The following is a 13,421-nucleotide window of genomic DNA, read 5'->3' as shown; positions in this document are numbered from 1 at the left end:
TCATTAATCCAGCCCACCCTCTAATTAACCCTTCTTATATTAAGCAAGCTCGCTGTAGAATCCTCTTTGTAAGCGATAATGCTCGCCTCAAGTTTAGGGGGAAAACCCATATTGGCAAAATTTGAAACAAATAAAAAATAAAGCAAAAGGAGAAGGAGCTGCCCGCCTTCCAACCCAGTGGACCGAGTCCTGCCCGGAGAACAGGAACATGCAACCCAACTGTAGTTGACACGTCAGCAAATTAAATATTTTATTTTAAGGATCTCGAGTTCTACCTTTTTTGTGAAATCAAAGTGACGCCAGGTTTCATCCACGATGGATGACATTGTCATATGAGGGAGATGTCATAATTTCATCCATCCACAACCCCACTTGTTGAGCATCATCCTCCTTACTTTGTGACAAAGAGACTTGCCCTAATTTGGTAAAGAACAAAGCAAACTGTGTGGTTTTTAGCTTCTATGGGTTTCAGTCAAAGGGCCTCTTGAGTAGGGTGCCCAAGTATTTTTTTTCCAGTATCTTCCACTGGGTCACTCCACAGATTCTTCTTTCCAATTGCAGCACATACTCTGCATGCACAAAAAGCATCCACGAATTATCCAAGTGCTTTAAAAATAAGCCCCATATGGCCCTTCAGAAAAACCCCAAAAGACCCAATCTCTTGGTAATGATCCCATTCGGCTAAAATAACAATAAGTTCAAACTATATAAAAATAATAAAAAAGTATCAAAATAAAGAAAAACAAAACAAAATTTATATTGTGATGGCATATCTGCAAGATTGTGTTTTGCCTTCTTCTTAACTTTGGCTTTCTAGCTCTTTTGGCTTTGTGTGGTAACGTGGATGAAAAATGCACCTATCAACGGCTCTGTGCGTTGTCAAATCATCCCCCTAGCGATGGTTCCAGTCTGTGGTGAACGCTGCAAAGCCCTATTTACTGTCCAGGACGGTTAACACAAATACCAAACAAAGAACGCAACATAGCGTGAAACGTTTCAGAAGTTCTTAACATTGACTGTGTACGATTTGCTCCTTTGAGTGTTTTTAAGGTTACTAATTTCATTGATATTTTTATAAGATAAATGGGTAGGTTCTAATAGGCAACGACCTGAAAGGAAATTAGCTTCGTAGGTTCAACAAGGACGTCTAAAACTAACGGATTCACACAACAATGTAAGACCCGACAAGACCTAACTCTCAGTATTATAAGAAACATTACGTTAACTGCCAATGATTTGAATCAATTAGTTGCGAAGTGCCAGACAGAGAGCTTTGCTGGGTCGGTGTCGGGCATGTCGTCGATCGAAGAATCCACAAACATCGAATAAGCCTTTGAAGATTTTTTTACTACTAGTGCCTATTACTCCCCACTCTGAAACCTAGTGCGTCGTGAATAGAATATACCCACTTACTTAGGGTGTCAGTTACTCGCTTTGTTTTTTATATTTAATAGAAGGGAAAGCTGGTTATAGTCCCCGTCGAGGGATTTGTGTTGGTTAAATATGGCGTGTTTCCCATTCGGAAGAAGACACACAACCGCTTGTTGCCCCCATGGGATGTGCGCAGATCTCAACGCACCGCCGTGGTGTGCCCAGTTTGGCAAATTCCCCACCAAAGACCCACCCATGCGGCCTCCCACTAATATTCCTCAAACTCCAATTTCGTGGAAGTTTTGAATTAGGCGGTTCAAAGTTTCAAATTTCCGTTGCCTGCTTCGGGGAGGCTTTCCACATTGTTTTGTCCTCGTGGGGGTGGCTGCGCAATAGTGAAAGACGCAGAGAATCAAGAGAAAAATTCTCACCTCCAACCATCTCAAAATTCTTGTGCAGTTACCCCTCACCAACCACCGCCAGCCTGCCACTCCGCCCCCCGTCTCTTCACCGTCAAAGTCACCGAATCTGGGGCAATTAAAAACGACTCGTCTCGCAATCTCGTCACTGCGTCAGTTTCCTCCTCCTGCGCATCGCCTGGAATTGAACGACCATTCGAGAGAGAGACTGTAGCCTTAGCTTCACCTGTGTTGACAATTCACACAATCATTGCACATTCCACAGCCACAGCTCAATGCCTGCAGCCGGCTTTAATATTCCGCCTTCTTCCAGATCGTTTTTAGATACGGAGCCTGAGATGCATAACGTAATGCGAGTGCCGCGTTGAATACCTTCTTCAATGTACCCACAACAACAAAATAAAAAAACACACAAAATTCTAATACAAATAGTCTTATGCTCTACTTCTTCTTCTTCTTCTTCTTCCCGTTATTATCAAACCCTAAAGTTGGGATCCCCCCCCCCATCTGCCCGAAATATACGGTCATGTCCTCGGGCAGCGCACCATGTTTCATATTGTTATTTTGGTTTTTATTTTAATTTTTTTGGGACCTTGGGAATTTCTCGAAGTGCTGTGATGCTTTCCATTGGAAATAGCATGGTCAGAAAATAACATATGCCTCTCTCCTTCATTCCCAATTTTCCAGGTTTGAGCCCCCTTTTTATATACTTCATTGCCAAAGGGATATCCCCTTGGGCAGGAATAACAGAATTTTGTTCTGCCCCCTTTTGGTGCCCTTGCTTACAAAAGCTATAACAGCCCTTCAATCTGTGCTTTACTTGGGTGGGATATGGTCAAATGGGCCCCTTGCCTTTGATACATCCCCAAGGCTTTTTTCTCACTTTGATACGGATTTGTCCGTATAATAAAAGATGGGGTTTACTTTTTCATTCTCGTTTTCTTCTTTGTTTGGTGCATTTGCTCAAGGGATGTTGAATGGGATTGTTGGTTGGTTGTGAAAGCTTGAGTGAGATGACAAAATAAATGTGATAGAGGTTGGAAGAATGTGAAGGAAGTGATGTAGGTTATTTTTATGTGATGTGAGTGTAAAATGGAATGTTTTTGTTTATGTATGTGTATGTAGATGATGGTGATGTGGAGAAGGTGGTGGAACAATGTGTAAAAAATATAAAAAATAATTAGTTTTTAGGAATATATCTTTCTTTTCTATTCTTTTCCTAAATTATTTTTATTTTTATTTTTATTTTTTCATTCAATGAGTCCAAATGAAAAAAAAGAAAATCATTTGATCCCAAAATTTGTTTCCTACTTTATTGTGCATGATTTTTGATGCTCATCACCAATTTTCATGGTGATGTTGAGCTCTTTTTCTTGAATCTTTAGTTTAGAATTCCAATGAATTCATGTAAACACATGAGTCATACATCAACATTGTCTACTAAGAGCCTTTGGAACTATGATAAAAATAATTGAACTCCAATTTGGAGACTCAAATTTTGAAAAGATATGATAAAAAAAATTAAGAAATTTCAATTTTAACTAACTTTGACATTCCTCCTCATGACTTAAATTAGGGCTAAATACAGAAAATATACTCAAACTTGTGGAAGCAAATATTGTTTCTAGGGAAGTGAACATCTTAGTCATCATCCTATTTATTCAAAATACAAAATTGCTATTGTTTGAATTCAAAGGTGGGCACTTCAAAGCATACAAGATAATACAGTATATCCTGAAAGTGTCATGAGAACATATCTAAATTCATCCTAAATATTTTTGAATCTACAACAATTTCAAAACAAATATTAAAATTTTGAATGACATTGGGCACTCAAATAAAAGGAATAATCTTTAAAGGATTATTTCAAATTGTATACAACCACATAAGAAGTGTGTTGAAATTTTAGATTTTTACCACGGTATGCATATGTAGTGGTAAAATTATACTAACATGAGGCAAATAAGTGTATTTCCTTCCTTTGATATTTAATAATAAAATTATGTAGAATTATTACTTTAAACAGATAACTATGGAAAAATATGAGTTAATATTATTTCTGCAGGAACCTGTGTCTAAAGGAAAGAATAGTTTCATAAAGTTAGAAGTGAAATAGAACCACCTAGAAGTATATTTAAAAGTTATTTGTAAAGCCATGTATTGCACATTGAAGTATGTAGAAGCTTTATATGTATATGTATATATATATATATATATATATATAATGATATTGCACTTGTTGTAGTACTTCTCAGAATTATCAACACTTCATTATTATTTTCACAATTGCAGAGTTGATTCTACCTCTGACCATGTAAAGGTTGAAACATTTTGTAGTGTGCAGTAAGTTCTATTTTTCTACCAGACAGTTGTGTCTTTAGAAGAGAAACCTATAAAACAATTGGTGCGATGTTTAACTTCAAGCCAATCACCATAATAGTGAAACCAAAACATTGTCATCTGTATCAAGTTTCAATAATCATGACCCAAATTCAAAGTATGTAATTTAGGATTGAAAGTTGGGAACTATCTATTAAATGGAACTGAACATTAGTAGAGAAGAATGTTGAACCATTTATAAACCGTGAAGAGACAAGTCAAAAACTTTAACCCATGCCAAAATAAAACAATTGAACCAAATTAACCTTGCAAATTAGTCAACCAAGAATATTGCATCCAAGAAATAAACAAATATATATATATATATATATATATATATATATAAAGTGGTTTTTGCATTAGCATGGTATGTTGTTTATAAAATATTCCGCAACATTAATTGTATGGTAATAAAGTAACTCACATTTATCAAATGGTGAATACATGTCATGGTGCCAAAATTTAGAGGGCAATGACCTTTTCAATTCTGTTCACTTTCTGTTGGCATCATAGAGGGAGGAAAGGAAACCAACCTGAGCACTATTTGCACTGATCCTAAATCAAAATAAAATAAAAAAATATAAGTCCCACGACACTATTCAAGCCATTAAGCCCCCATAATCTGAAGCTAATTATACCCTAATTCAGACCAAGTAAACCCAGAGAACAAGGGGGAAGCGGAGGGAGAAGTTTTCCACTTTTGCTTTTTTACTACTTTACGTTTTTGAAAAAGGCAGACGATTCCGGGCACGCTATACATTCCCACCCCGCAGTCCCATGAAGCTTCAGTGAGCCATGCGTTAATTTCCACGTGGCACGAGTTCCAAGAGGTCAAATGTCGGAAACTGTTGAGAAGTTGTGCCACGAAGCCATCACGATCGCCATGTCAGCAACGTGGGCTCCAAGGTTATAGGGGGCAAAGGAAGGGGGGGATGATGGTGATGATGCTCCTCCCCATGCCCGGTTCCGGAGCTTGAATGAGGCCAGTGTGAAGCGGGCCCTATCACGCTCAGCAACCCCGTTACTGGTCCAGGGAATATCTGGCTTGCGTGGCACCGCTCACATGGGTCGGACTCCTGATCGCGTGACGACGTGGCAGGTGACGTGGCGTGCGTCACGGCCCGCGTGGACTTGGCTATGGGAACATTGTTTTGTGCTCTTGTGTGTGGGAGGGGGGGGGGGGTCTTTGCATGTTTGTTGCTATTGTCCCCCCTGCTAATGCCTTCATCCCTTTGCATCATTCCCCCTCTTGGTTTGAACTGAAATTGGCCATGCTTAGTGCACAATTATGAATGTTGTATGGGTGGGAGTCAATTGGTTTATGGAGGTCAGGCTTTGAGATTTTTTATTTTTTATTTTTTATATTCTGCCATAGGGTTTCATTGTGTGTGCATGTGGCTAATTCTGCTTTGTGTGATGCATTTGACTTTGGCTTTTAAAGTGAGAGGTGAATTGGCTTGCATAGTGAGGGTTGCCTTGGGTTTGGCCACAGATCCCTGCACAGTTGGCTATGGTTTTTGCAAGTGCTGCTCTTTTTAGCTATTTGTGTTTATTTATATTTCTTCAGTTATTGTCTTTATTTCTTTAAGTGGGAGAGAGCAAGAGAGAGGGGAGTTGACCTTCTTGCTTCAATAATGGATGGATAAATTTATTGCTTCATACATTCATTCATATATTTGAGTATTTGTCAGCTGAAATGGGATAATATTAACAAGATAGATGAGATCCAGAACCAAAAGGAAAAATGTGATGTGCAGTGTAGGTGTCAACTATGAATTCAATGGATGGAAGGATTTACAAGAGTGTGTATGTGTATATATGGTAACTCCTTGTAAGGCTAATTCCAAGTGCATATAGAGATCAATACAACCCACAAGTTTGTTTGTGGGTTCAATTTACCCAGATATTATCTTAAACTCCTTTGTGGGTGAAAGTGAATCAATTGCCAAGTTTGGCATGGGATGGTGTTACTTTAGCTCTAGCCATGCAAACCATGGTTTATTGGCATGCCATCCAAAACATTTGCAGTTTTAACTTTATGATCAGTGCTAGTGCTGTCTAGAAACAAATAAACAAATAAGGAGGAGCAAAACATGAAATATTAGTATATATTACTACCACCTTAAGGATAAAAAAGAAACTCTCATCATCACTAAGAAATAGTAAAGAAAATGCAGTAGGTGCTTAGGAGCTTATTTTAGATGTTTGGAGAACCACAAATTCGTTGCCTGGAGTATCACGAGTAGACTCCATGGGATGAATATGGGATGAATACCTTGGAACTGGCTGGCTATGGAGTTGTGTACAGAGCAGCCGCTGTGGGAGCTAAGCTTACTAACTGCCTCGTTCTGGTGAGAGGTGGTCCGAAGAGGGAGGGGGGGGGACTTAAACAGATGGGTTCAGGGACTTCTTTTTCCTTTACCTGCCTCTACTCTTCTTATCTCTGCATCGTCCACTCGATGGCTGCTGGCTATGATGTGATGCGGCTCAACGTGCAGTAGTACCCCCTTCAGACTCTTCTTCGTCTTCACCTTTCGTCTTCTTCTTCTTCCTCCCTTTATCACCCATCAAGTGCCGAATCCAGGCCATGGCTGCTGTAGAAATCCCCACTGCCACTGCATTCGAGTGCTGGGGAGGCATTTTTCTTTAATATGTATATGTATATCTATATTGGTGCAGCTCATGGTGTTGATTGGACTCAATCTTCCTGAAAACTGGCAGAATGCAGCCTCCGGTTTCCAGGCGCTTCTCTTCCGAAGGTTGAAAAAAGAACAAAACAAAACAAAACAAACCAAAAAACAAAGAAAATGAAGCACAAGCTCTAGAGGTGGGGCTAGGATGCGCTGTTGTGGGGAAGAAAGAAATAGGGGTGCCTTTAGATTGGTCGGAGCTTGCCTGGTTTCGAAGCTGCAGTGTAATTCGCCTTCGGTGGGATGAGAGCAGAATCTGGCTTGCAAAGCATGTGGTTTGTTGTTAGAATGCGAAGCTAGCAGGGGTGGACTTAAGATTGCGATCCTATGTGCAGCTAGTATTAGTACGCGGGTTGTTCGAAAAGATGCATAATCTAAAATTAAAATAATGGTTATACAGTATTCGGGGACTTGATAAGGCTCATATATATGTAATTAAAATAATGGTTATACAGTATTCGGGGACTTGATAAGGCTCATATATTTGTGACAAACTTCAACAATTACATGGAGGATTAGGCTAATATACTGCAAAGTTCGCGCTGGAAAAAAGACCATACGAAATATTGTTAATGGTAAGAATTGACGTGCCAGAGATATAAAAAATTTGGACCATCTCTCGATTTGTGCGTGTCATCCTTGCGCAGGGGCCATGCTAATCTTCTCTGTATCGTTCCAATTTTATCAGATGTCTCCGAAGAGACGACGTTGGATAGGTTGCAAGGAGTATCTGTACATGATCAAATGAAGGCCAACAAACTGTATGGGTTCCTTTCTCTACAATGTTGGCCTTGATGCGTATCTCGTGCTGTGGCTAGACGGACGCCATTACTGCTGAATGACTCGTGTAACATCTCCTTCCATCACCACCGTTCCTGCCGGTCGCCTAGTAGAACCATAATCTGGAACCGTGTAGGCAGCCAGTGAGGCACTGAAATTTGTTGTGGTCTGATCCACTTAGATGTACAGTGAAAGGACACATGTACCTTCCTTGAAAAGTGCCCAATCTCACAAGTGTATCTAAAAAAATCAGTAATTCATGACTATTAGCCTAAATTTTAGACCCAACATCTGGTCCAGATGAAGGTTTAGTACTAAAGCAGGGAAGATGTGAATTTACAGACAGAACAATGGAGAAACGCTTTCAGATAAACAATTACATACAACAGCGAATTCAATTGTCAAGACACAGCGTAAGTCTGGACAAGCTGATTAGAATTTAGAAATGATCGGTATGAGAGACCAGTTTGTCTAATAGGGTAACAACGGCTGACGCTTCAGTTCCTACTCTTGGATACTGATAATCGAGCATTACATGATAGCAAGACTTCAAGCTAACGAAAACATTAAAAGAGAGACATTTAGAGATTTCAACGGAAATAATGTAGATAAATTGAGGAGAGAAGTGACTGAAGCAGATGTATTGAATGGGGTCCACATGAAGCCTGACATCACATCTACCAATACTTTACATAATCGTCAGGGTGTGACAACCCTTCAAAATCAATCTTTGCCACTCTACCTAAAGGATCCAGCGTAGGCAGCCGAGAGGTGAAATCTACTGTCAGCACTCAAGTGACTTCAGAAGTCGGAATAAAGTAGCAGCTTCTCGTATCTGTGAAAAATTGATGCAAAAAGCCTGGACTTCTATAAACAAGTCTTGCACTGCAATAACCACAATAAAAATTGAGGTCAGTAAGACCGCAATAATAAGCAATCTCAACAACTAGTACCCTCAAATAACATACGAAACAAGCGGCGAAGTCTATGAAATACAAAACTTGATCAATGGCAATGACTTGCTACGATGGTCGGGTGCAATCTCGGCCCTCTCACAGTCACCAGTACGACTTCATAAATTTCAAATAAAATTTTACATGAAAACCTTCATAGATGTCAGCACAATACAGCAACCAGAACAAACATACCGTTAATTATCTTGTTTCGAATCAAGCTTTGCAGGAAGACACAAACCAGTCGGACCAGACGGTTTTGCAAGTACTTGTCCTGAATAACACATTGGTGTTAGGCTGTGCCAAGAACGAAAACACAAACACACACACATATATATACACATAGATAGATAGATAAATAGATAGAGAGAGCGAGAGTGAGAGAGAGAGAGAATTAGACTGTAATGCTACACTTAAAAAACTTGAGTGAGAAAGGACGCACCTTGATATTTTCACAGGATGATATACAATTAGAGATGTACATATGAACGAACTCTGTAGGAAGATCGACAGTTGAAGTGAGGCGGTTCACAACTTCCATGGAATGAAGACTTATATCCATATTTACCAGCATCTTTAAATAACTGCAAGCAACTCACTCCCCTCAGTAAGAAAACAACGGAATGACAAAAAAAAAGATTTTCCATTTCAATCCACGTCACGTTCTGCAGGACAAAAATCACCGGGACATTCAACTTCGTCTTCTTCAAAAATGCAAGAAATTCCAGTAGGTACATGGACACTCCTACCGAGCATTGTATTGTATTCACATCTAGTGAAGAAGGTTCAAGATTTCAAGTATAAAATCACATAATTTACTTACTCTGTGATCTGGTTTGAGTTCATCAGCTTGAGCAAAACTTCAACCGCAATGAATGGACTATTGTTCACAAGTTCCTGCAAAGAACACAACCAACTGTCAAGAAAGGCAAAGCTTGACAACACAAGCTGATTGAACTTCATCATGCAGAAATTAACCACGTCACCAATCAGTGACTAATGTGGCGCACTGTATAATGTTTTCCAGGATCTAGAGAATTTGTAATAAAGACGCAACACAAAGGCATGGTCACTGGTTGTCATGTTTCTGTATTTTGATAGATATCAGGATCTATTGCAAGCTTGAAAACGAGCTTTTTGACGAAGCATTCATTCCTAGGAGAAAGTTAGGGACATACAGGCAACCGTCGTGGAGTCAATCCACAGTGATATACGAGTTTAGGATCAGCTTCCAGCTCCATTACAAATTTCTGTTACAGAAACGGTAACTTCTGTAAGTAATCTCAACTACGTGCCTTCCCCAACTTTTCATTGATGTTCTACTCAGCCAGAACTGGACGCTACAGGAGGAATCAGAAGTAAGAAAAAGACTTCTAAATTGTCGACGTGAAAAGAACATCAACAGTGGATATGGCAATTGGGGTCATAAAACACAAATTCTTAAAAACAGCCTTTCAACAAACCTGCATATAAGTGCCAGGTCAACAGAGAGGCAACTTAGTCCTTTCGATTCACAAAAGTTACACAGAAAAAGATGTGACATAATTGCGAACTACTTACAGGTTTTACAAATAACAAAAACAAAATACGGTCAAGGGAGAAAAGGGACCTTTTGCTGCGCAGCATCTAGCGCGCCTTTCAAAGCACGATTTATCTGCTCTCGGATAGCAGCACCACGGCTGGTGTCCGCACACATCCCATTATCCCAAAAAAGCTCATGTTGAGTGTCTGGAATCAGCCAAACCATCTGCAAGCAAACGTTGTGAACAGGCGATAAGATCGTAAGCATTACGTCTGGCTCAAGATGTTGAAATGTTCCGAACCATGTCCACCCGATGTAGTAAAAGATAATCCGTTGAACCATTTGAACTAAGAAGATTTATGATTTCATTTCAATTAAACGGATCCTTTTCAGAAGACGAACTGTCGATTCAAAATCAGACACGTACTTGACAACGATTTGATCCACTTGGATATGACAACAATCTAATCAACAATACTAGAAGGAACGGTTTATGTAGTAATGTAAGCCTTGTATTCTCTAAAAGATCTGTGAGTAAATGACAGATTCTGCTGTGAGAGTAGCTTGAAGTTTAAGTGCATACCTCTCCTTGCTGAACCGGAAGCCTTGGTGGAGCAGGGCGCACCCACGGAGGCTCCAGTCCGTTCAATGAGGAAGCCTGTATCAGCGCAGCAGCCGCAGCTTCTCTATTCCCGGCCCCAAGCTGTGACAGACCTCCTGGCACACCATGTCTGTAATCAGAGGCACACATGTGCAAGTCAAGCCACTTGTATCCTATGAAGATGCTGGAGAGGAAACCTAAAAGTCAGTCTACAGTAACGTGAAAAATAGGTAACACTTCAAACTTGCAAAATGCTGTCTTGAACGCCAAGCTTGTGCGATCGATATTTTTACAAAATTTCATGAAACACAATAAGGACCATGAAATTTAAACGCCAATAGGACCCACAGATCCAATGAACAAAATCTAAATGAAAAGGTCCTTTATACTAGTTGAAATAACAAACTGTCAGACAAGGTTGAAGATTCACGTTCTTCTTCATATCCTGCGAATTTTGGTTTACTTACTCAGGTGATTTCACATTATAGCCCAGTGGTACATCTGGATCGAGAATTACATTGCTGATGGATGCCTTTGTGAAACAGCTCATCCGGGGCTCAGGTGGAAGCTTATCAGCATATCTTGTTTTCAATGTCTCAGCACTTAGAAGTTTCTGGTGAAAATCCACGACATACAGTTGCAAACTATCATTGCACCGCAAACCATAGACAATCCAATGGAAAAATACAACTGTATGTAGAAATAGGGCTGCTATAGACCACGACAGCTCAAATGCTTTCAGTTTAATCAGTTTAAGCTAAGCACAAACTACTTCAAATGTAAGAAGAAACATAAGACTTCTTAGATAAAATTTTCAGAAGAAGGATCATACATGAACTGCAGGGTCGAAAGTTGAAATAAATTCATTGGCTGATTTCATTGAAAGCTGCAACAGAACCACAATGAAGCCCATAGAATTTGATTATGACTAGACCTACATCAACCTTCACTTAAAATGAATCAAGAAGTGCCCTATCGGCTAAGCACTAATTTCAAAGTAATTATATGAGCATCGAAGCAGAGTGGAAAAATGATACAAAACATAAGAAAAGTAAAACTTATAGCCTGCGTTCACCCTAAGACTGCCAGCAACAAAACTTTATAAAATCATGACCTACACCAAGCTAAGCCAAGTAGGACATGCAGCTTGGCGCACCACGAACTATCAAAATAAGAGACGGCGAAATGCTTCATCCTAAGTTAAGTATCACAACTTCAAAGTTAACCTCGTGCAAATCGACTTGAAGAGGAGAGGAAGTAAGAAGCAACGACAAGAACCTAAAAAATTTCGTTAACAGTTTTGATTCACTTTAACTAATGTCTGAAACAATTCTAGACCTGAAGGAGATCCAAAGCATTGAATTGGACGAGTTCTTACTTCTTTGTTGTTGCTATTGAGGGACTGCAGAAGAATTTGTAAGAATGCACATTCCACTTTATCTGCGGCCTCATTGGAGGCTGCCTGCACCAAGGGTACGAAGCAGTCGTGAAAACAAGATACAATAATTTGAAACTAAACAACCTCTATTGGTTTCTTCCGACTATTTCCGAAAGTATTTGTGGGCTGATAAAGATTGACAATTAGCAAACTGAGGCATGTCGAGCACTTACATCAATAAGGAATGACAAGAAGGGGTTGGTACTTGACTGCTCGCAGCGGTACAACTCAAACAGAATGTAAAAGGCTGCCAGGCGATATGTCTGCTTTAAAAGTCGTCGATCCTGCAAATGAGTTCCAAATCATAGTTACGCTCGTCAGAAAATAACTTTGAAAACATGGGTACATTTTCGATCTTTACATTGTCTACATGTCTTCTTAAACCCTACATCACATCTTTGCCAACTTCAACTTCCAGTACTGGCAGAATCGCGCTAGGATCAGTACACTTAATGTTGTAAAGTCATCGTGTTGATGCTGCATCAATGAATTCAAAGACTATGTCACCGAGATTCCCACCACAGGCGACGTGACATTTTACTGCACTGATTCTTCAGGGTTCATGACTTGAAGGTAACCTTGTATAAGCCAGCATTTCATTTTTTTTATCCAAACATTACAGACCGAAAGAAATAAAATAGTACCGATCGTGATTACCCTCCTAAAAGCACCAGAAGCAAAATTTTAACGCACTAAACCAAGTCACTTAAGGCGTAGAACTAAATGATAGAGTGCAAGCAAGTAACGATTCACATTACAAAAATCAACCTATAAACGAGAAATTCAAGTGAAACAACCCGCAGGGTGTGCATAGAAGGACTCCAACGAACCTCAAGGAGCATAATTAAGCAACAGCACGCCTTGAAGTGCTGATGGCGCTTGAAGGTGATCCTAAACGCCGAGACATGGCTCTCGAGCGATCGCTCGTCCCCTAGAACGGCCAGAAGAGCGGCCGTCTCCCCGGAACTCAGCATCCTTACTTCCCTCAAAACCTCAACCTACCTGCACCGTTTAGGTCACGAAAAATCAAGCTGAAAAAAGAAAAAAACAGAGAGACAAATTTCGAGAAGGACTTCTTCTGACTCTACACTTGCATCTGTAGCTGCATAGCACAGCTCCCTATCGAGAACACTGCCACTCCTCTCACAACCGGACCCACTTCTATTACTTCGCGATACAAAAACTCGCCTCAGCGATGATCGAGAAGCCCTCGAATTGTGCGAGACGACCTCTTTAGGCTAACGACTGATCATCGTCGAGGAACTGAA

At 40.0% G+C, this 13,421-nt stretch overlaps 1 protein-coding gene and 1 non-coding gene across 2 annotated transcripts; both read right to left on the bottom strand.

Moving 5' to 3' along the window:
• Window positions 1–7,460: 7,460 nt before the first annotated feature.
• Window positions 7,461–7,563, bottom strand: LOC112277072 (U6 spliceosomal RNA). The gene has a single exon (XR_002968252.1). It is a non-coding gene; the product is annotated as a U6 spliceosomal RNA (small nuclear RNA).
• Window positions 7,564–8,252: 689 nt separating this feature from the next.
• Window positions 8,253–13,364, bottom strand: LOC112276386 (uncharacterized). The gene is made up of 12 exons (XM_024507662.3): window positions 12,984–13,364; window positions 12,327–12,437; window positions 12,094–12,177; window positions 11,548–11,601; window positions 11,183–11,328; window positions 10,698–10,845; window positions 10,202–10,339; window positions 9,771–9,842; window positions 9,416–9,489; window positions 9,035–9,176; window positions 8,788–8,866; window positions 8,253–8,524 (listed from the first exon to the last, which is right to left on the bottom strand). The coding sequence occupies exons 1-12, from the start codon at window positions 13,125–13,127 to the stop codon at window positions 8,424–8,426; spliced, it is 1,293 nt and encodes a 430-aa protein (XP_024363430.1). The 5' UTR covers window positions 13,128–13,364; the 3' UTR covers window positions 8,253–8,423.
• Window positions 13,365–13,421: the final 57 nt, after the last annotated feature.

This window comes from Physcomitrium patens, chromosome 24, assembly GCF_059467195.1.
Source record: "Physcomitrium patens ecotype Gransden chromosome 24, ASM5946719v1, whole genome shotgun sequence".
In the NCBI taxonomy this organism is placed as follows: domain Eukaryota; kingdom Viridiplantae; phylum Streptophyta; class Bryopsida; order Funariales; family Funariaceae; genus Physcomitrium; species Physcomitrium patens.
Note: the sequence above shows the minus strand (reverse complement) of the source record. Positions and strands in the feature narration are given on the sequence as shown.

Excerpts from the sequence above, each read along its gene's own strand:
- LOC112276386 (XM_024507662.3), bottom strand. The coding sequence starts at position 13,127 with ATGCTGAGTTCCGGGGAGACGGCCGCTCTTCTGGCCGTTCTAGGGGAC. Across the intron at positions 11,329-11,547 it reads CTTTCGACCCTGCAGTTCAT|AAACTTCTAAGTGCTGAGAC; the intron begins GTATGATCCTTC and ends GATTTTCACCAG. Across the intron at positions 10,846-11,182 it reads TATAATGTGAAATCACCTGA|ACATGGTGTGCCAGGAGGTC; the intron begins GTAAGTAAACCA and ends CTCTGATTACAG.